Raw genomic sequence first — 21494 nt, 5'->3', positions numbered from 1 at the left:
CGTGTGGCTGCTAGTGCCACTCACAAATGTTCCGCTCTGCTTGTCGACCAAGCTAATGCTAACACATTTTATTGTGAGCTCAAGCTAAAATTGCCTCCGACTCTTACATGGTGAGTTATTTAACTTATATGTTTAGCAGTAAATATTTTAAAATGATGATGTTTATAATAGTAAATGATTATCAAACGGGAGCAAAAAAAAAAAAAAAACGACGGAAGTCACTAGAGATGCTAGCTCGGAAAGCTCATAACAGTGATGTCAGTGTGCATGTGGTTACAGCTATAATATCCAGTTGTAGATATCGTATAGAAACATAGGGCAGTATTTGTGGAAAAAAGTATTTTAATGCTCATGGGATAAATTCACAAATATAATGTGGGCGTGCAGTGTTCCTTTGTTTTTATCACATGAATGCAGTCAATTTTTTTTATTGCAAATTGTATAAAAATGTCTAAATTTTTCCACTAATCTTACAATTTCACAAAATTCCTTTAAATTACTCAAAAAAATGTTATAAAATAAAAACAAAAAAATTAATTGAAGATCCGGCAGGGACTGATAATGAAAACTAGGGCACATTGATGTTAAAATTACTCATTTTGACACCCTTGCCGTAATGCATTCATGTGTGTGTAAAACCTTTGTGATATCATGTAAATATTGCATGACGAGTTGTTTCGTCATGATTGGTGAAAGCCAGTTTTTGTCATTTTGTAATTTGTGTCTTATTTTGTGTTTGTGATTTTTTAAGGGACGTTTGTGACTCAAATGTGAGATGGAGATCCATTAATGGGGAAACCTGCCCTTTGGCTTTCACTGCCTTTATGTTACTCTGAATGAAAACATGTTAGTGAGCCTCCTTCGTGAACTAAATCACCTGTCAGACGGCCCCAAAGGTAAACACTTTCAGGACGGGAAAGTATAAGCAAACTAGGGGTGTATGTTGTCTGGCATCTGGCGATACGATTCGTATCCCGATACATAGGTCACGATACGATTCGATATATCCCGATATTAAAGTATAAGGCAATTATTGTGATTTTGTTTCATATATATATTTATGACTTAAGAAACAACTAATCTGTAAATGTGTACACCTTCATGAGAACATTATGTATGAAATATATTTTATTGGCATATTTTACACTAAAAACATTGGCTTTAACATGCCATGTGCCAACAACTTAAAATAAAAAAATACTATGCAATCTGCCTGTGGCTTTTAAACCAACTTTGACTTTAGTGCAACATGACTTTAGTGCAACTTAACTGAGGTACATGCCGAGAACAAATAAATGCAGAAAGTTAATACTTTCTTTTTAGATTTTATTGAAAAAGCACAAGCTGGTCAACATGTCCAGGTTTCAGCGCACTTCTATGTGCAGCTACAATGTCTCCTGCAGTGGAAAAGATTTCCTGGTTAAAATAAGTAAAAAATAAAAATTAAAAAAAAAATTGATATGGTTGCATTTTGAATCGATCCGAGAATCGCGCAACTTAATATCGCGATATATCGCCAAAGCGATTTTTTCCAGCACCCCTAAAGCCAACACAACTCTCATTAAACCAAACTAAAGATGGAGTAATGCATTAGTTTGTTATTTTATGTCAATACACAACCAACAGTCTAATCCTACTATTATTGCCCTCTAAAGGTGGACGTGATGAAGAACTGAAAAGGAGGGAAGAAGGGACAGAAATGTCCACAAAGGGCGTGGAAAGTGACACGACCTCAGCAGTGAGCGCTGCAGTGATGCCATCGAAAGGTATCCACACACGACATTATGGACAGAATACAGAAGAATATGATGTTTATCAGAAAATACAGAACAGAGCCTTATTGTTGAATTTAACAATACATGTATTAAGGCTGGGTTTAAAAAATTGATTAATCGATTTGAATCGATTCTCCTTTGTATAGCACGATATCGATTCATAATACCTTTAAATAGAACCTTTTAATACGTCTTGCTGCATTTAGATTAGTAGCGCGGCGCCTCGCGTCACCGTCATTCACTCACACTTCCCTGTGGGAACGAAATGCGTTAACACACTGTGACTCTTTCCACGCTTATGCCCGCCCATTCCCCATCCTTCCAGCCAATCAACACTCAGAACACATGTAAACAAGACGCACATTGGCAGAGAAAGCTGCACGTAAACATGATGCCTTCATGGCCATGGGAAACCATAGTTGTTCCCTGCCCTCCAGCAGCAAATGATGACCACGTTTTTATACTGCTAAAAGTTACTTAAGTCAATATTTCATGGTTATTTAAAATTATTCCCGTGATTCCAATCTTCCTTTAAATCGTGGGTTCACGGACTTCACTTCCTCCTCCATCTCCATGACTGTGGGCGGTGGCTGTGCTGACAGCCAATAGCTGACCTTATCACAAATTATCTGCTTCTTCAGACAGAGGAATGGAACGTTTTTGTGAGCGGATGGGTCCACAACGCGGCTCCACTATGATTAACGTTTGTTCTGCGCAAAGGTGAGTGTTTCTTCTTATATTAGTCTATGTGTTAAGATGCTAGCAGCTACAATGTATACACCCCCCACACACACAGCTGACGCGCGTGCATGTGAGAGTGCCGGGATATACATGCTGAACTAAAGATAAAACCAAACACTAAACAATATTTATACAAAAAGTACACAAAACAACAGAAATGCACAAAAATTTACAAAAGGCTCCATAAACACACAAAATGACTCCAAAAAACATACATTACAAGAAAAAACACCAAACAACCACAAAAATATGAAAATGACTCAAAATACACAAAACTAAATATGTAGCGTCAGGTCGAAATGAGTCGGCCAGAACTGATGATTTAGTGACTTTTAATTTCCTTTTCCTTACTGCTAAATCAACTTAAGAGCTGGATGAAAATAAACCACAAGAAAACAAATAAAAACAGTTAGCTTAGCTCTTAGAACACAGGCCAAAGTAGCTCAACACATCAACATACATACCCAAAATTAACTAAAAGCATTTACATTGTCCTTTGCATGGATTCATATATAATAAACATACCTGGTTCCCACTTTTGACCGTAGCTAAAGTTTTTCCTGCTCTCCCAGTTATTATTTCTGTACACTTCTTGCTTTACTTCCGTGTTTGTTCCGTTTTTCTTACACTGTCAATTTCCGTGTTTTCATACGTATAAACACGTTCAAAATAATCTTCCGGTTTAACAGGAAGTGCTAAATTACTAACAACAAAACACATAATTTAACGTTTTCTTTACTTTGGAGTCACTTACACTCCCACCAAAATTATTAAGTGGATAACAAAACATAACATTTTAAACACAATTTTCTTCATGAACCACCAGAACATAAGCAAATTTAACATCGCACTGGTTTGACTTTTAGATTTCTTTAAACAGCCTCTAAAAGCAACACCAACTTGTGAACAGGGCGCTTGGATCATTTAAGTTTAAGCTGTTAACAATCGATGCTGCCTCATACAAAAAGGTTCTTAAGGTAGCATCACTTAGTCGACCAGGTGACAGGGAGATCATCGAGTTGAGAATATTTCTCACAGTTCTTATTTGTCGCTCCCACACTCCTCCAGCGTGGCTTGCATGAGGTGCATTAAAGACAAGAATTATAGAGAGTACAAATTAAATAGAAGGATGGAAAATCATCTGTTAATGCTGGTTATGTAAAACTACTTTTAGACCAGTTACAATTAAAGCACTACTTGGATATTTTTTTCATGGCGTAAGAAGACCGCAGCTGTTAGCCAATTACTTTTCAGAAAAAAAACTGATGGTAGAAAAGTAGCGAGTATCTAAAGGTTTCTCAGATGTGGGCTCAGGAAAGCTAGGAGTTGGTGGCCTGGTGCGGGGAGCCGGCAATGGCGGCGACGTTGGCGGCCGGGTGCGGGGAGCCGGCACTGGCGGCGACGTTGGCGGCCGGGTGCGGGGAGCCGGCACTGGCGGCAGGGCAGGTGCTAGGGGACTCAGGAACGCTAGCCTGGGAGCTAGGGGACACAGGAACGCTAGCCTGGGAGCGAGGAGACACAGGAACGCTAGCCTGAACGCTAGGGGACACAGGAACGCTAGCCTGAACGCTAGGGGACACAGGAACGCTAGCCTGAACGCTAGGGGACTCAGGCTGGGAACTGGACTGCACCTGAGAGTTGTGTGCTGAGGACGTCTCTGGTAGTGGAGTATAGGGAGAACCCAGCAATCTCCTGATCTGCTTCTTAGCATTCTCCAAAGTCTTCACCACGACGGGAACTCTCTCCAGAGCAGGTCGAAGACGAATGGCCACACAAACTCCCATCAGTGTCGACTCTCTCCTGGGGACAGTTGGTCTCCCTCAGTCTGGAGAGCAGGGGCTCTAGCTCGGCCAGGAGCTCCTCCAACTTGCTGAAAAATAAAAAAATCCTGCACCGAGGGTCCCGCTGGGTCTGCTGTTGGCTGGGACATTCTGTCATGGGCATGTGTGGGTGCAGACCCAAATGCAGGGACAGAGGCGGAGCTCAGGTGCATCATACCAGACTAACTCGGACACTGGAACTCCGGCTGAAGTCTCTGGAATCAGGACAATATCACAATGAATGAACTCTTGCAGGGTTTTTCACAAATGCACATGCTTGATTTTAAAAATATATATTTTATGCACACTTGTAATATAAATTCTGAAATGCACACGCTCTACTTCACATATATTATTTTGAGGCACACATGTAATATAAATTCAGAGAAAATGCAAATTGCTGTTTCATCAGCTAACTTAAAGTTTTATGTGTTTTGTTTTAGGCAAAGAAAAGGAAACAAATTCGGAGAGTGGGCGTGTCCTCGTGATAGACACGTTCGTCCTGCTACGACACTGGAACTACGGCTGAAGTCTGAGTCCAGAGATACGTCCGGGAGCCACAGTCGTTCTGAAATCCACCCTTGCTTAAACTTCTTAGTCATTTTTGGTAGCTGATGATTCAACAGCTTCTGTCACCATCATGTGACACATTGTACATTTTGTGAATAAAATATATAATAAAAAATTGTAACGACCATTTTTTTATGTAATCAATTCAACCTAATAACACTACATCCATCACAAACCACAGTGTGTGACACTTTAAATGGCAATGAGCGACAGCACTAGGAGATCATATCAGCTGCTGTTGTATTTGTGTAAATGTAGTTATTAACCATTGTGATCTGCTGACCTTGGCATACTTACAAAGTATTCTACACTTCCTTAAATATACTTTATAACCAGTGGTGGGTAGAGGAAACAACAACGGTACTCCAGTAAAAGTACTGTTACTTCATCAGTCATCTTCTGATCAAGAGGTTGGGGGTTTGATCCCAGTCTATGTGTTGGGCAAGACACTGAGCCCTAAGTTGTTCTCAGTGGTTGACCCATGGCAGCTCAGTCACATTGGTGGGTGAATGAGTTGAAATTGTAAAGCGCTTTGGGACGACTTCAGTGTAGACATAAAAGCACTTTATAAAACAAGTTCATTTACCATTTTTAAAAGTACTTGTACTTGAGTAAGAGTAAAAAAGTGCCTCATAAAAAAAACTTCTCAAGTAACTTCAGATACATTTTATTACTTCCAGAACAAACCATTAGTCCCGGAATTAAATACTTGAATACATTCATTAAAAAAAAAACATAGCCTAAAAACAGAATCAACATAAAGTGTGTATATCAGTGGTTCCCAAACTTTTCTGGGTCGTGACCTCAGAGACTTTTTTTCTCTAGTTTTATGATCAAATTTGTTTTTCTGTTACAAATACAGAGAAGTAAATATTAGTGTACAAAGTGATGATATGACTCAGCTCAGTTAATTTTTATACTGCATTTTATTTGAACAATATTTATATTGTTTGAAATTGTATGTGGTGTTTCACTTTGAAAAAGAATAATACATTTTTAAGCTCTTTCAGCTTCTTCTTACACTGCATGTCTATTTCTCTGATGTTATGTATTGTTTTTTAAATTGTGCAAAAATAGATAAATAAAAACAATAATTATTATTACTAAACGCTTCAGGCGACCCCACATTGGGTCACGACCCCAAGATTGAAAAACCCTGGTGTGTATATAATTATATTCAAATACCTGAACCTTCACAACCTGTGTGCTTGAACACACTTGTTCTGAAATATCCTCACTAACAACAATGCAAGACACAGTAATTTAACCCAACTTTGGAGCGTAACTTCATCCCCTTGTTAATAGATCGTAATAAATTCATTGTAAACATAAATAAAACAAAAGTATGGATATTTGGTAATTAAAGATAACCCAAAAATAAAAATAGATGATATTCAACTAGAAAATGTTCCTGAAAATAAATTTCTTGGGGTAATAATTGACAATAAACTGACATGAAAAGCCAACATCAGACATAAAAAGCAAATTTTCAAAAAGCCTCTCAATTATAAACAAAGCTAAACATTTTGTGGACCATGATGCAATGAGAATTATACGTCTGTCAGTATGTGGAGTGAAATTATGGAACAGCCTGGATTCACAAGAAAAGCAATGCCTAAGTATTCAGAGTTTTAAATCACTTCATAGACCTATGATCTCCAAAAAAACCAAATGAATGAAAATTAAATGAAATTTCGTAAAAAAAAACTTAAAATCTTAAGAGAATATTGCCGAAGCACATGGTACGTGGCATCTAAAACGGCTCAAAAGCAACACATGTCAATGGATCTGTGCTCGCTGGTTAAGGCCTGGTTTGCCAACACATCTAGAAGCAGGAAATACACTGTTTATATGTTTGACCCACATAAGAACCCCAGGGATTTTATAGCCTTGACTGGGTTCAGGTATCAATGGGATTTTTTAAAATCACAAATTCAAAAGGGATCAATTAATAAAAAATAAATTAATAATGCCAGTTAGACAATATAATGTATTGTTTTTGTTTCCTAAATTTAAAACTTGTGTTTAATGCATTGGACAATCATTTAAAAGGCTGTGAGGTTTTCTCTTATCTTACTACGAGTGCTCTCTAGTCATGACCACAGAGAATTTGCGAGAATAGAAACCAATGGAAAATCATAAAAACCAATGAGTACTAACAAAATTCCAGAAAATAATGATTTCTCTTATTTTTATTCTTATATGTCTTTCTGTCAGAGGCCCTTTATGTTTAATGTAGGCCGTGGCTATTCATACAGAAACGTATGAATCCTCTACTCATATGGAGGGCCCCTCATTGGCCAGTTTAGGTGACGATAGTGCACCATGTGACTTAAAGTTCTTTTTTTGTCAATGGCATGTGTGGGTGCAGACCCAAATGCAGGGACGGAGGCAGAGTTCAAGTGTATCATACCAGTATTTATTTTCACTACAGGCATGTTAAGTCCAGGGAGGCAGATGCAAACAAAAAAACCACAAAAAGCAAAACCAAGAAGCGAGGATAAACGAGAATGTCCAAAAGTCTATCCAGGAATTACTGGTTACCAACAGACCCATAGTCACAGCACACGTAATGTCCCAACACTGAAGTGAACCCAAGCCTCCACATTTATACTCAGCAGTTTAATCAATTGCAGCTGGAGGCCAATCAGCAGGAGAAAGCTGCCGGAAGGGAGTCCAAGATCTCCTGCCTGCCCTCCAAAATAAAACCCCATCGTGACAGTTTTATTTTAAGCAACTCCGCTAACCCTTTTATTTGAACCCTAACCCTAACCCTATCACTAACCCTAACCCACGAAATACCCTAAAATGTTTATTTTTTTCGTATATGTATTTTCAAAGGTGGAATTTGCCATGTTAAATATGTTAAAATGAAAAAATATATATGACTAAAGCTGGAATTCACACCCACGTTAGTGGAAGGAAAAATCCATATATCACTTGGCCATCCTGGCACAGCACACACACATAGGCACATTACGCTTATGTAGAAAAGGTCGGAAAAACGAACGTTTCCGTATGGATTTAGAGCTAATGGTAAATGTCTTACTAATCTGAGCCAAATTATTCAAAGACCGTTTGAATGTTTCTCCTAAATTAATGTCAACTTTACATTGATTCCCTAAAATTTATGGGATCCAAACTAGTCAAAGACCTTTAATCTTTCTTTAAAATGGTATGAATAATGAAATTTAAAAGTTATTAAGTCAACTGCCTAATTTCTTTTTAATGTGCCTATGTATTTTTCTTAGTGTTGTTTAGATGTGTTTTATTTTAACCATACTGGTTGGTATATTTTGTTTGCAATAAAGAAAAGAAAACTCAGGGTTACCAGGTCCAGCAGCCTCTACTCCTTGGTTGGTTTGGGGTGATTCTAACCCAGCTTCACTAAACATCGTCTCTTTATCCTGCCACGGCAAACATGCAACCAATTTATCCAAGATAGTGCAGACCAGACTTTGTCTAACCCTGCATTCTCCTTTATCCTGGATGTATTTATCCAACTTTTGTGTAATACCCCCCAGATGTATATTTGACAAAGTGAAAGTAAACAATAAAGTTAAAAAACTGTTGTGCTGCATGGGTTTCTTGTGTTAGAAAGTTGCTTGAAAAATGTGTTGTCTCCCTGGTGCTCTTCAGTTTGGGGATCCAACTTAGAGTTTCAAAAAGATCTGAGGCACTCAGAGAGACTGTAGTTAAAAAGCATTTATTCCATCAGGACTATTTAATCATAAAAACCATGTCAACATGTTTCAGCCTAACAGGCCTTCATCAGGGCAGTAACAAAATGGCTGCCAAGCAACTTCCTTTAAAGATTTTCAACAGGTCACATGACCAAGTGAAATGTTACACATTTACAATTAAAATCTGTAGAGCTGTTCATTCAGTGATGTTTAAGAACATGAAAAATGCATTATACAGGATTGATACATAGAGATTTTCTAAACATGTATTAAATTAGAGCTCAGAAAAGCTGTAAAAGAAAAGCTACAAAAAAGGAGAGAAGTACATTTCTCAAAGTCATGGCAGATAAACCAGGAGCAAAACCAGAATGAACAGGTGATTAACATATCAGGTGTTCCACTCACACCCAGTCATGTCTCTGTGCTGTCTAAAAGTCTAACTTTTGCCTCCACAAACACAACCAAAGAATTTCAAACCAAGATAAACTTGTTTCATTTCCATCACAATCTCCAGCTGAAAGTTTGGTACAACACTAACCCCAATCAAGCTGCCTCTCACTCTCAGATTCAGACAGAATCTACACAAACATTACTTAAGCCCAAGTCCACCTTCATTCCTACCACATTCCATCCTACTTTGAACACATTTAACAGAAAAGTAACATTTGAAATAGACACATTTTTTGCCTCAAAGACAAAAAGAGAATGTAACCTGTTAAAAGAAGAAAATGAGGCACTGAAATGGTTTTCAACTAATGATAGTTTAGTCTTTATTTGAAGGGACAAATGTATAGAGACATTAAAATCATAAAAGAGAGAGATGTTCTACACCAGAGTATAGTTAAACAGCTGGTTTATTCCATCTGTAGTCCCTGGTTACCTGTATAAAACATACAATAACATTAAATAAATTACAATGGTAAAAACTGTACAAGAACAATCAGAATATGCACTCTCACTGACACACGCACAGACATGAACAATATCACACCTGTACATTACATCCACACCTCTCATTTACAGCAACACACCTGGATAGTGTTATAGTAGTCAAGTTAGGTCTTGAGACCAAATTTTAAAGGTCTCGGACTCGGAATTATTTTGACTCGATCTTGTCTTCAATTCGAGATTTTCCCTCAAGACCGTTCGAGACCAGCACTAATTCCTGCTATTTTTAAACTTTTTTATAATGTGATAATAACGAGATAAAACAATCCTTTATTCATTCTTTAATCCACCCCGTATAATGACAGCAACCTTCGTATTTCGAATAAATTTGTAAAAGCACAGCAAAGAGGAAACACTCTGTGGTGTGTAGGTGAGCAGTCATGATATTTCTTGGCAGAAATGCTTTTAAACACTTGCTGTACGTTCAGCTCACATAAAAATCTTGTTTTCAAATATGTACAATAATTGTGAATTTATCAGTAGCAGTAGTAGTTTTAATATTTCAGTAATTTTTTTGCAGGCACCTTTTTTGTCCGTCAAATGTATTTAAAAGAAACTAAAACCAAAGAGAGAATGTTATTTAACTGTTGAACCGTGTCATAATTTTATCATTTATATTTTTTTGAAATTTTAAAAAAAAATGTTTCGTCTCGGTCCCACCTTGTCTCCGTCTTGGTCTTGACTCGGTTTCGGCTCCTGGAAGTCTTGGTCTTGTCTTGGTCTCGGTGCATTCTGGTCTCGGGCAAGTCTTGGTCTCTGATAGTGTGGTCTTGAACACAACACTACACCTGGACAATACATTCTCTAATTCTGTCATTATTTACAAACACTAACCACAAATTCAATACAGTACTTTTTATAAAATACACGTTAATCTGTTCTCGTTCATGAATATATACACATTACCGGTAAGTTGTCACGTGGTTCAAACATAGTGTCCACCTCAGTGTCTGTGTGAGCAGCTTTGATTGTTCCACAGACACTTTTTAAGTTCTGCAGTGAACAGAAAATAGTCAGTTTGACTTTTCAGGTCTGTTGTGAAATCGTTCCATTCTTTATTGTTTTATATGAGAAGTATGATTGTGCTAATGAAGTTTTACATCTGGGTATGGTACACTGCCCCCTGGTGGAGGATCTTCAGAATCAGAATCAGAAAAGTTTATTTTGCCAAGTCCAGTTTTCAAAAACAACACAGAGAATTTGACTCAGTATTCAGTAGTGTTGTGGCGGTCAAGACCGGTCTTGGTCTCGTGACCAAATTTTAAAGGTCTTGGTCTTGTCTCGGACTCTGAAGCATTTTGACTCGGTCTTGTCTCGGACTCGGGCTGCCCGGACTCGGGATTTTCCGTCAAGACCGTTCGAGACCAGCACTAATTCCTGCTATTTTTAAACTTTTTTATAATGTGATAATAACACGGAGAAGAACGGGATAAAACAATATTTTATTAATTCTTTAATCCACCCTGTATAATGACCGCAACCTTCCTTAATGTGACTGAGTGACGTGTGTGACACACTCATACGTGTGTGACACACTCATACGTGTGTGACACACTCATACGTGTGTGACTACGGTGTCAGTTTGGACCACGGAGCGCAAGGGAGATATGAACTAATCACCGGTAAAAATCCCAGTAAAACTCCAGAAAACAATCACTAGTAATAAATATCATCTCCCTGGTAAAGACAGTAGCTCTAATAACTGGTAAAATGATAAACTGATGATATTACAGCCTGTGAAGGCTGGATAGGGGACGCACTTACTCTGCTTCTGGGTCCTAGTGCCAGCCGAGCGGTGAAGCCTGTTCCGTTTACCGTGTTTAATAAGTCCGTGTGTGTTTAATAAGTCCGTGTGTGTTTAATAAGTCCGTGTGTGTTTAATAAGTCCGTGTGTGTTTAATAAGTCTGTGTGTGTTTAATAAGTGTGTGTGTGTCCGTGTGAAAGTCTGCATGTTTATGTCTCTGTCCATCCACTCTTTTCATTATATCCATGTCTTTTAAGGCTTTATTACATAATGTCGGCTGTAGTTCGGGCCGCCGCCATCTTGGATTATGTCGTCACCAGCGCGTCATCGCCGCAGAGTTGCACGAGCATAGAATGAGTCAAATAACTGTAAAGAGGTCTTATATTAATCTATTTTCTTTTTAAAGTGGTGTTTTTTTTGTGGCTTTAGACTCCAATTACATGTATGTATATAATATGTTCCCAACAATATAAACAGGTTCACAATATAATTATTTTTTATAGTTTCTGTTTCCACTGTATCCAGAATAATAATAATAATTCTCAACAAGAACAATTGGTTGATTTGTCACATGACTGTTCCAGGGTTTGAGTTTGTTTTATTTAGTTTCACATCTACCTGTAGCTCTGTTTTTTACACTGCTGACAACTTGTTTGTAGTTTTATTTCAGAAAGTTTCACTTTTACAGTTACAGTTGGAAAACCTTTGTTAATTGAATATCCTAGGTACATTACAGTAACCAAATTAAACTAAATCATCTAAGTGAATTAATAAAATAACCTGTGTAAAGGCTTTTTCAAACTAAAAAATTATCTTGTGAAATCTGTGACCTGTTGACCTGCACAACTGAAAGAATCAGAATCAAGAATCATTATTTCTTGGCAGAAACACTTTTAAACACTTGCTGTACATTCAGCTGACATAAAAATATTGTTTTCAAATATGTAGAATAATTGTGAATTTATCAGTAGCAGTAGTAGTTTTAATATTTTAGTTAATTTTTTTCCAGGCACCTTTTTTGTCCGTCAAATGTATTTAAAATAAACTAAAATTAAAGAGAGAATGTTTTTTAACTGTCGAACCTTGTCATAATTTTATTAATTTATAGATTTTTTTAAATTGAAAAAAATAATGTTTATGGTCTTGGTCTTGGTCTCGGTCTCGGCTTGTCTCGGTCTTGGTCTTGACTCGGTCTCGGCTCCCGAAAGTCTTGGTCTTGTCTTGGTCTCGGTGCATTCTGGTCTCGGGCAAGTCTTGGTCTCTGATAGTGCGGTCTTGAACACAACACTAGTATTCAGTGTGCAGAACAGAAAAAACAAGCCAGTAACAGTAACAATAATAATGACAGGTATAAAGGATAAAACAGGATAAAGGATAGATAGAGGATCAGGATAAAGGATAAATTTATATATATTTTGTGGGTGGCTGGGGCTGTGTTTATATGGTTCTAGTTGTCACAGCAGAAGTGAACTTTATAAAGTTCTTCAGAGGTGCTGGTGCAGAGTTATTTAAGATTTTATAGGCCAATCGTATTAATGCAAATCTTTGAATGTTGTCAAAATTTAACAGTCTATATTTTTGAAAGACTAAACAGTGATGGTGTTGTAATGGTTTACGGTTGAGGATTTTGAGCGACTGTTTGTTCAAAGTTTCCAACGGCCTCAGAGCGGTTTTACTCACCTGGGACCAGCACGTTATACAATAATAAAACCGAGACATAATCATTGCATTAAAATATGTTTGAGCATCCTCCAGTGTTAACGAGTTTCTAATACATTTGAAAGTTTTGATGTTGTACCTGAGACTCTGGTACATATTTTTGATATGTTTTTAAAACATAGAGTTGGGTCTAAAATGACACCCAGGTATCGATATTCAGTGACATTTTGTATTACTTCCCCTTGTAACGTTATGTTTGGAAAGGATGACAGTTTATATTTGTTTACAAAGTACATTGTTGCTGTTTTCTTTACGTTTTATGTGAGACATGCATTATGTAGCCATATTGCGACTTTCTCCATTGCTGCTGTATATTTATTGGTTACCTGTTCAGCATCCTTTCCCCATGTATAAACGACCGTATCAACTGCATACATCTGGATATTAACATCCTCGCATACAGATGGCAGGTTGTTTATATATAGGGAGAACAGAAGAGAGCTGATGTTAGAGCCTTGTGGCAGTCCGATATCAGTAGCAGTAATAGTGGATGTAGTGTTACTGATACGGACGCATTAGGTCTGACCAGACAGATAGGAGTTAACCCAAGCCAGAGTGTTTGTCGACAGTTTAAATTTAATTCATTTTAAAAGTAACGTTGGGTGACTGACAGTATCGAATGCCTTGCGAAGGTCTAAGAATATTGCTCCTACGACTCCTCCATTATCAAGATTTTGTTTTATTGTTTCTGTGAGAAGGCAACATGATGTTACGGCCGAGTGATTTGCCCGAAAGCCAAACTGCATGGGATGTAAAAGGCCTTCATCCTCCAGATGTTATGTGAGTTGCTCAATGACCACTTTTTCTATTACTTTTGATATAACGGGGAGAATGCTAATTGTTCTGTAGTTGTTGATGTCTTGGTTATTTCCTGCTTTATGGATTTCATCATTCAAACTAGTGGCTTAGTGGCTGTTTTTATTGTGGTAGGGAAGGAGTTTTCAGTTACTGATTTATTAATATTGTTATTAGAGCAGTGAGAGTATCTTTATAGATGACGTCATAATTAAAAAAGTAGACAAATGAGGAGCAGTGGCAGAGACCAGTACATTAATGGGGATGTAGGGCAGAGACCAGTATACAGAGGCCTTGAGACAGCTGAGCAACAGTGAATACTACCAGCCTTTAATGTTTAATCCTACAGAGCAAATAAAGACAGAACTTAAAGAAATGCTCTTAAATGCAAAGGATCAAAGGTGGATTTCTCAGAATGAACATGACTTCCTACCAGCTCGCCCCCACCTTTACCAGGATCTTCAACCTCTCCCTGGCCCAGGCAGTCATCCCGCCGTGCCTAAAATCAGCCACAATAATCCCAGTGCCCAAGAAGTCCCCCACCACCAGCCTGAACGATTACCGCCCAGTGGCCCTCACTCTGGTAATCATGAAGTGCTTTGAGAGACTGGTCCTTCAGCACATTAAGGACTATCTCCCCCCAGACTTCGACCCACAGTTTGCATGTCGTGCTAACAGATCCACAGAGGATGCCGTTTCTGTAGCTCTGCACTCTGCACTGAACCACCTGGAGCAGCGGCAGAGCTACGTTTGGATGCTCTTTGTGGATTACAGTTCAGCCTTTAACACAATAAATCCCGACAGACTCATCACTAAACTGAACACTCACGGCCTTCCCCCTCTCCCAAGAAAACCATAGAGATCCTCGTGGACTTCAGGAAGCACAGCACAGACCCAGCACCCCTGTACATCAACGGTGAGTGTGTGGAGAGGTTTCATACCTTCAGGTCTCTTGGTGTCCTCATCTCCGCGGATATGTCCTGGTCAGAAAACATCACGGCAGTCTGCAAGAAAGCTCAGCAGCGGCTACACTTCTTGAGCGTTCTCAGGAGGTACAAACTAAATTCCAACCTGCTGCTGATCTTCTACTGCTCAGCTATCGAGAGCCTGCTGACGTACTGTATCACAGTATGGTACAGCAGCTGCACCGCTGCAGACAGGGAGAGGCTCCAGAGAGTTGTAAAGGCAGCACAGAAAATCATTGGCTGCCCTCTCCCCTCCCTGATGGACATTTACACCTCCCGCTGTCTCAACAGAGCTAAAACCATCACCAAAGACTGCTGCCACCCTGCCTTTGACCTGTTTGACCTGTTGCCCTCAGGGAAGCGCTACAGGTGCATTAAGGCCAGAACAAACAGACTCAGAAACAGCTTTTTTCCAAAAGCAATAACCACTCTGAATTCTCATATGCGCTGATCTCATATTCATACCCACAGACTCTGCTCAGCCACTTTAAAAAACAAAACAAAAACAGTGATGTGTAATATCATTGAACCGCATATATAGACAATGTGCTATACACCAGACACTGTATATAGCAATGTAGTTGTTTATTTATTTTTTTATTTATTTAAATACCAAATGTACATACTGTTCACTTTACATCCTTTGCTGTACTATTTATTGATGTCCTATGTTATATTGTTTGTCTATTTTATTTCTTGCACTGTTACTGGAGTTGGCTTGTTTTAATCTCATGGTACATGTGTACAATGACAATAAAGGCATGCATCATCATCATCATCATCATCACTTTTTTCTGTGTGAAAATCCCAGAATTCTTTCTTTCTACATGTTTCCAATAGTCTATAAGAACCTAGAAAAGCCCCTGGAAGACCTATGATAAGTGTGAATGAATCTATCACAGAAGCAGCATCAAAATGTGTTGACTTTCACATTAAATTATTTGTGTTAGAGCTGCCCTCTTTCATACAAGACAGTGCACATGTACTCAATAAAATGAAATAAATTAGAAATATAGGTCCAGCACTTTTTGTGACTATGGATATTGAATCACTTATGACAAATATTGACCATGAGGAAGAGTTGGAATCTCTCTCACATTATTTGGAAAATACTCAACCAGGACAGACGCCCCCTGCTGTATTCATCCTGCAACTCACAGAATGGACTTTAACTAACAATGTGTTTGTCTTTCAGAATCAATTTTATAAACTACAGAAAGGTACAGCTATGGGAGCATGTTTTGCACCTAATTATTCAAACCTGTTTATGGGACACTGGGAGGAGAAGTTTGTGTTTTCAAGCCAGAATGTCTACCAAGATAAAATCATATGGTGGGGAAGATACATAGATGACATTCTTTTACTTTGGTCAGGATCAGAGTCAGAGCTTCAGATTTTTCAACCTATCGTTAGGTCTTTTTTTTTTTTTTTTTTTTTTTAAATTAATTTCTTTAGTTTTTTTTTTTTTTTTTTGTTAAATCAATTATTAGACATTTCAGGGGACCACATCTAAACTCCAGGTGACCCCACCTGCGGTCCCTACCCCAAAATTGAAAAATGATGAAGACCAAACCTGCTTAATTAAAAATAAATGAATAAAAAAAAAACGTAAAAAAAAGGAAAAATTTAAATGAAAAACAAATTGATGATTATAAGTGGCAAAAAAATACAAAAGTTTAAATATGAATACGAATATGAATAAATCCATTAAAAAAATGCGAAAATCCATAAAATATCGTTCAAAAAAAAAAAAAAAATATTGATATATAAAGGTAGAAATAAAAAAATATATATACAAATATAATTTATTTTAATTTTATTTATTTTTTAACTTTTATTTATGTAATCATTTTTTTTATTCACACTCAATTATTTTTGAATTTGTTTTGTTTTTGTTTTTATTCTTTTATTCATTTATTTAAAATGTTGGCAGGTCTGGTCCTCCATAGAAAAACACTGGCCTACGTAAATATTTGTATTTTTATTTGTCATATAAAACGTCTAGATTGTCCTTATTTATGCTCACAAATAAAAACAAAAATAGAGCGTGTATCTTGAAAACTTTTCTAAGTGTGTACGTAACGTGGCGTAGCCATAGAAACGAGGTGGATGCGTCAGTTAAAGTCACCTACTGACCTTCAACGTTCTTAGTGAGCAGCGACAGACGGTGAGAGCAGAGCTGTCAGAGCTGTGAGCATCTTTGACCCGAGAAAGGAGCGAAAAGTTTACAAAACACAGAGACTTTCAACTTCTGACCAGGACCAGAAAAAGACTTTTTAAAACAGGAGACCAGAAAAGTAAGACCATGGCCCTGCGCTGTTTGAATGATTCTCATCTGATAGGGCAACTTTAATCATTTTAGCGTTAAAAAGTTAAACATATGCTACGATTATATTCTCTAAGTCTGTTTAAATCAGGTTTGAGACCTAAAACGTTTAGATTTTATATTATAGGTCTACAGAAAACGTTTTTAACATAACAAAAACCAATAAATGATGATTCTTCATGTGTTACTTTTGCTTCTGTGATAATTTGACTCTGATGTGACACTTGTAGTGAACGTTTGTGCTGCTGAGACTGTTTAGTAGAGATGTAATTATTTAGTAAAACAGTAGATATACTTAAGTCCTGTAATGACTTTGATGAAAATTTGTACTTTAGTTCATATCTTATAATAAGTCGATTTTTACTTAATATTTAAGAGATAAAATAGATTCTGAAGTACTTGATATGATTTTGTTTTGGTTCGTTTTAACAGCCAATGACGTTCAGTCAGTCACTGAGTGAAATGTCGTTACCAACCATGGAAGCTGTTTGCATTGTTTGAATATTTTCTTCATTTATGTACATTGATACATACTTTATTTCCTACATTGATTATTTTCTTAATGTAGAATAATTTTCTGTTATTTAAGTTTAAATGGCTTTTTTTTTTCTCATTGTATTACATTATGATTTTATTCACAGATTATGCATGTCCAAAGTTTAAAAAACTTAATAAAACTTAGCATTAAATCACACATTACTGCACAAAACCCTCTGTTTAATAATGCTTTAATAATTAATAAATGACTGTGTGGAGGTTGTGGAAACAACCAGACCATTAGGCTCGAATACATCCAATAATTATTTTTCTTATTCAAAAGCCTCCTGTGGACAAGTGTTGCAACTTATTACATTAAAATAATATTTAAAAAAAAAGATGTATCAAAATAGAAAATAAATGAGTAGATAATTGATAAATAAATAAATTCCTTAAAAGAAAGAAGTGCTGAACATCCATAGAGTGATATACAATAATCACTGCACAAATTAAATATTTATGTTTTGTCTGTATATGTTGTAAAAGGTTAACATTACTTGTAGTGCAATCTTTTTGCAACATTTATGCATGTTTTATTCTTGCAAAAGATATTAATAAATACATTTTTTTATATTGCTTTATTGTGACCATCACCAGCCCTCCCTAAGGAAGGGTAAGCTAAACTTTATATGGGGAGAATTGAATTGAACATGGTTTTTTTTTTAAATATGCAAACAAAATAATAAAAATGGGGGAAAAAATACCAAAACATTTGAACATAAGACATCAAATACAGAAGTATAATTTATAAACTCTTACTCTTTCTTCTAATCCTAGATGGGATACTTCTGTAGATTATTATTGTGGCGCTCTGCATGACTCATGTAAATTGCTTGTAAATGTCACTGATCTCAATGCTTACATTACTTTAACCTTTGTTACTAATACATGTCACTGATCTACTCACTGAACCTCTATCCTCCCTCAGAGTCTGGAGAATATTTTGTGGCCTATTGATCAGTAAGATGTGGGCCTCAGAACAGCACGTTCAGCCGGTAAGAACCTGGACACGCCCTTCCTGTTCTTCTGTAGAATTCTCTACTTAATAATGTTGATGTGTTATTGATGGTTCTTTAAATATGGATGTCATTTTGCTCTTTAGGAAGATACTTTTTTTTACTGGCCTGAGGATTATGATGACGGGTACGGGGCCCAACAAATAAATGGCCAGTACATTGCCCAACTGCTTCAGGACCAAACAACGTTCGCTGACGACCAGGACGGGGCTCCAAACTATGAAGACCTGACAACCGTTGATGTCTTGTCTATCGCAGAGTACTGCCACCCACAAAATCCTTGCCCCACAACCATCAACCCCATTCCTACTGATGTGCACATGCAGGCCCAACAACATATTGAGCTCCAAACCTTCATCCCATCGGCTGTGTCTGCTATGACAGTAAGATCTCTGTTTAACACAGTTCTTAATGTATTTCTGTAGATCTTTGTATTGATACTATGATGGGAACTCTAACATTCACATGTTTTTGTGTCTCCAGTATAATGGACTTCCAGTGTTCACTGCAGGGATGGATCCACTTCCCACTTTTGGAGGACAGTAAGTAAAGCAAACAAACAGACTTGTTCAAACGCAGACGTTACTTCACATGTGACATGATTTCTGATCCAGTGTGTTTGTGTTTTAATCTTTGTAGGAATGAGAATGACGTTGTTTCAATCGTGCAACCAGAACCCCCAGCAGTCCCAGCAGTCCCAGCACCCCCAGTGAAGGCTCCAGTCTTAAAGTGAGTTTCCTGCAGTTGTTTTCATCGTACATGTCTTTCTTGTGACTGACTCTGGATCATGCTCTGCTCACTGTTAACATGTGCTCTTATACTGTGTATTTGTGTTTTGTTCCTTCAGAAAGGTGAACAAGCGTAAGGCAGAGAAGGTGGAAGAGGGGCTGTACATAAAAAAGCCCCCCAATGCCTTCATGCTGTTTCTCAAAGAGCACAGGAAGTCTGCGGAGGAAGATCTGGGCGTGAGGACGAGCGCTGTTGTCAACAAATTCCTCGGTGAACGGGTGAGTTTGTTTTTCCTCCATGAATGATCTGTGATCTTTAAACTCTAGTCTTCAGTGTGTGTTAGTGACACTTTTCTTGTTTTCCATCAACAGTGGAAGTCATTGCCAGCGGAGGACAAAGATCAGTATAATACTGAGGCCAAACGTTGTGCTTTGCTCCACCACGAGCAGAACCCCGGCTGGACCAACAAGAGGAACTATGTAAGTCTACCCTGCAGACATGTTGCCACAGCAACCTTAAAGGTGATGGAACAGTGACTGTGAAAGTGTTTCATCAGCTAACTTAAACTTTTATGTGTTTGGTTTTAGGCAAAGAAAAGGAGACTAACTCGGAGAGTGGGCGTGTCCACGTGTTAGAGACGTTCGTCCTGCTACGACACTGGAACTACGGCTGAAATCTATGGAATCAGGACAATATCACAATGAATTAACTCACGCAGGGTTTTTCACAAATGCACATGCTTGATTTTGCAAATATGTATTTTATGCACACTTATAAATTCTGAAATGCACACGCTGTACATCACATATATTATTTTGAGGCACACATGCAATATAAATCCACAGATAATGCAAATTGCTGTTTCATCAGCTAACTTAAAGTTTTATGTGTTTTGTTTTAGGCAAAGAAAAGGAAACAAATTCGGAGAGTGGGCGTGTCCTCGTGTTAGACACGTTCGTCCTGCTACGACACTGGAACTATGGCTGAAGTCTGAGTCCAGAGATACGTCCGGGAGCCACAGTCGTTCTGAAATCCACCCTTGCTTAAACTTCTTAGTCATTTTTGGTAGCTGATGATTCAACAGCTTCTGTCACCATCATGTGACACATTGTACATTTTGTGAATGAAATATGAAATAAAAAATTGTAACTACCATTTTTTTATGTAATCAATTCAACCTAATAACACTACATCCATCACAAACCACAGTGTGTGACACTTTAAATGGCAATGAGCGACAGCACTAGGAGATCATATCAGCTGCTGTTGTATTTGTGTAAATGTAGTTATTAACCATTGTGATCTGCTGACCTTGGCATACTTACAAAATATTCTACACTTCCTTAAATATACTTTATAACCAGTGGTGGGTAGAGGAAACAACAACGGTACTCCAGTAAAAGTACTGTTACTTCATCAGTCATCTTCTGATCAAGAGGTTGGGGGTTTGATCCCAGTCTATGTGTTGGGCAAGACACTGAGCCCTAAGTTGTTCTCAGTGGTTGACCCATGGCAGCTCAGTCTCATTGGTGGGTGAATGAGTTGAAATTGTAAAGCGCTTTGGGACGACTTCAGTGTAGACATAAAAGCACTTTATAAATCAAGTTCATTTACCATTTTTAAAAGTACTTGTACTTGAGTAAGAGTAAAAAAGTACCTCATAAAAAAAACTTCTCAAGTAACTTCAGATACATTTTATTACTTCCAGAACAAACCATTAGTCCCTGAATTAAATACTTGAATACATTCATTAAAAAAAAAAACATAGCCTAAAAACAGAATCAACATAAAGTGTGTATATCAGTGGTTCCCAAACTTTTCTGGGTCGTGACCTCAGAGACTTTTTTTCTCTAGTTTTATGATCAAATTTGTTTTTCTGTTACAAATACAGAGAAGTAAATATTAGTGTACAAAGTGATAATATGAGTCAGCTCAGTTATTTTTTATACTGCATTTTATTTGAACAATATTTATATTGTTTGAAATTGTATGTGGTGTTTCACTTTGAAAAAGAATAATACATTTTTAAGCTCTTTCAGCTTCTTCTTACACTGCATGTCTATTTCTCTGATGTTATGTATTGTTTTTTAAATTGTGCAAAAATAGATAAATAAAAACAATAATT

General features: G+C 37.4%; 1 protein-coding gene across 3 annotated transcripts; it reads left to right on the top strand.

Annotated features, from left to right (window-relative positions):
- The first annotated feature begins 5 nt into the window (after positions 1 to 5).
- LOC114455268 (transcription factor 7-like) lies at positions 6 to 20395 on the top strand. Of its 3 annotated transcripts, XM_028436392.1 has the most exons (10): positions 6 to 110; positions 752 to 896; positions 1656 to 1766; positions 18553 to 18619; positions 18727 to 19023; positions 19124 to 19182; positions 19280 to 19369; positions 19488 to 19647; positions 19741 to 19848; positions 19957 to 20394. In XM_028436392.1, exons 4-10 carry the CDS (start codon positions 18590 to 18592, stop codon positions 20002 to 20004), a joined length of 792 nt encoding a protein of 263 aa, XP_028292193.1. In that variant the 5' UTR covers positions 6 to 110; positions 752 to 896; positions 1656 to 1766; positions 18553 to 18589; the 3' UTR covers positions 20005 to 20394. The 3 variants fall into 3 exon arrangements, with proteins under 3 accessions (XP_028292193.1, XP_028292194.1, XP_028292195.1); XM_028436393.1 differs by lacking the exon at positions 752 to 896 and having other exon boundaries at positions 29 to 110; XM_028436394.1 differs by lacking the exons at positions 6 to 110; positions 752 to 896; positions 1656 to 1766 and adding an exon at positions 16865 to 17058 and having other exon boundaries at positions 19957 to 20395.
- The last annotated feature ends 1099 nt before the right edge of the window (positions 20396 to 21494 follow it).

Source organism: Gouania willdenowi, chromosome 21 (genome assembly GCF_900634775.1).
Source record: "Gouania willdenowi chromosome 21, fGouWil2.1, whole genome shotgun sequence".
Taxonomy (NCBI): domain Eukaryota; kingdom Metazoa; phylum Chordata; class Actinopteri; order Blenniiformes; family Gobiesocidae; genus Gouania; species Gouania willdenowi.
This window is presented reverse-complemented; position numbering and strand designations above follow the sequence as displayed.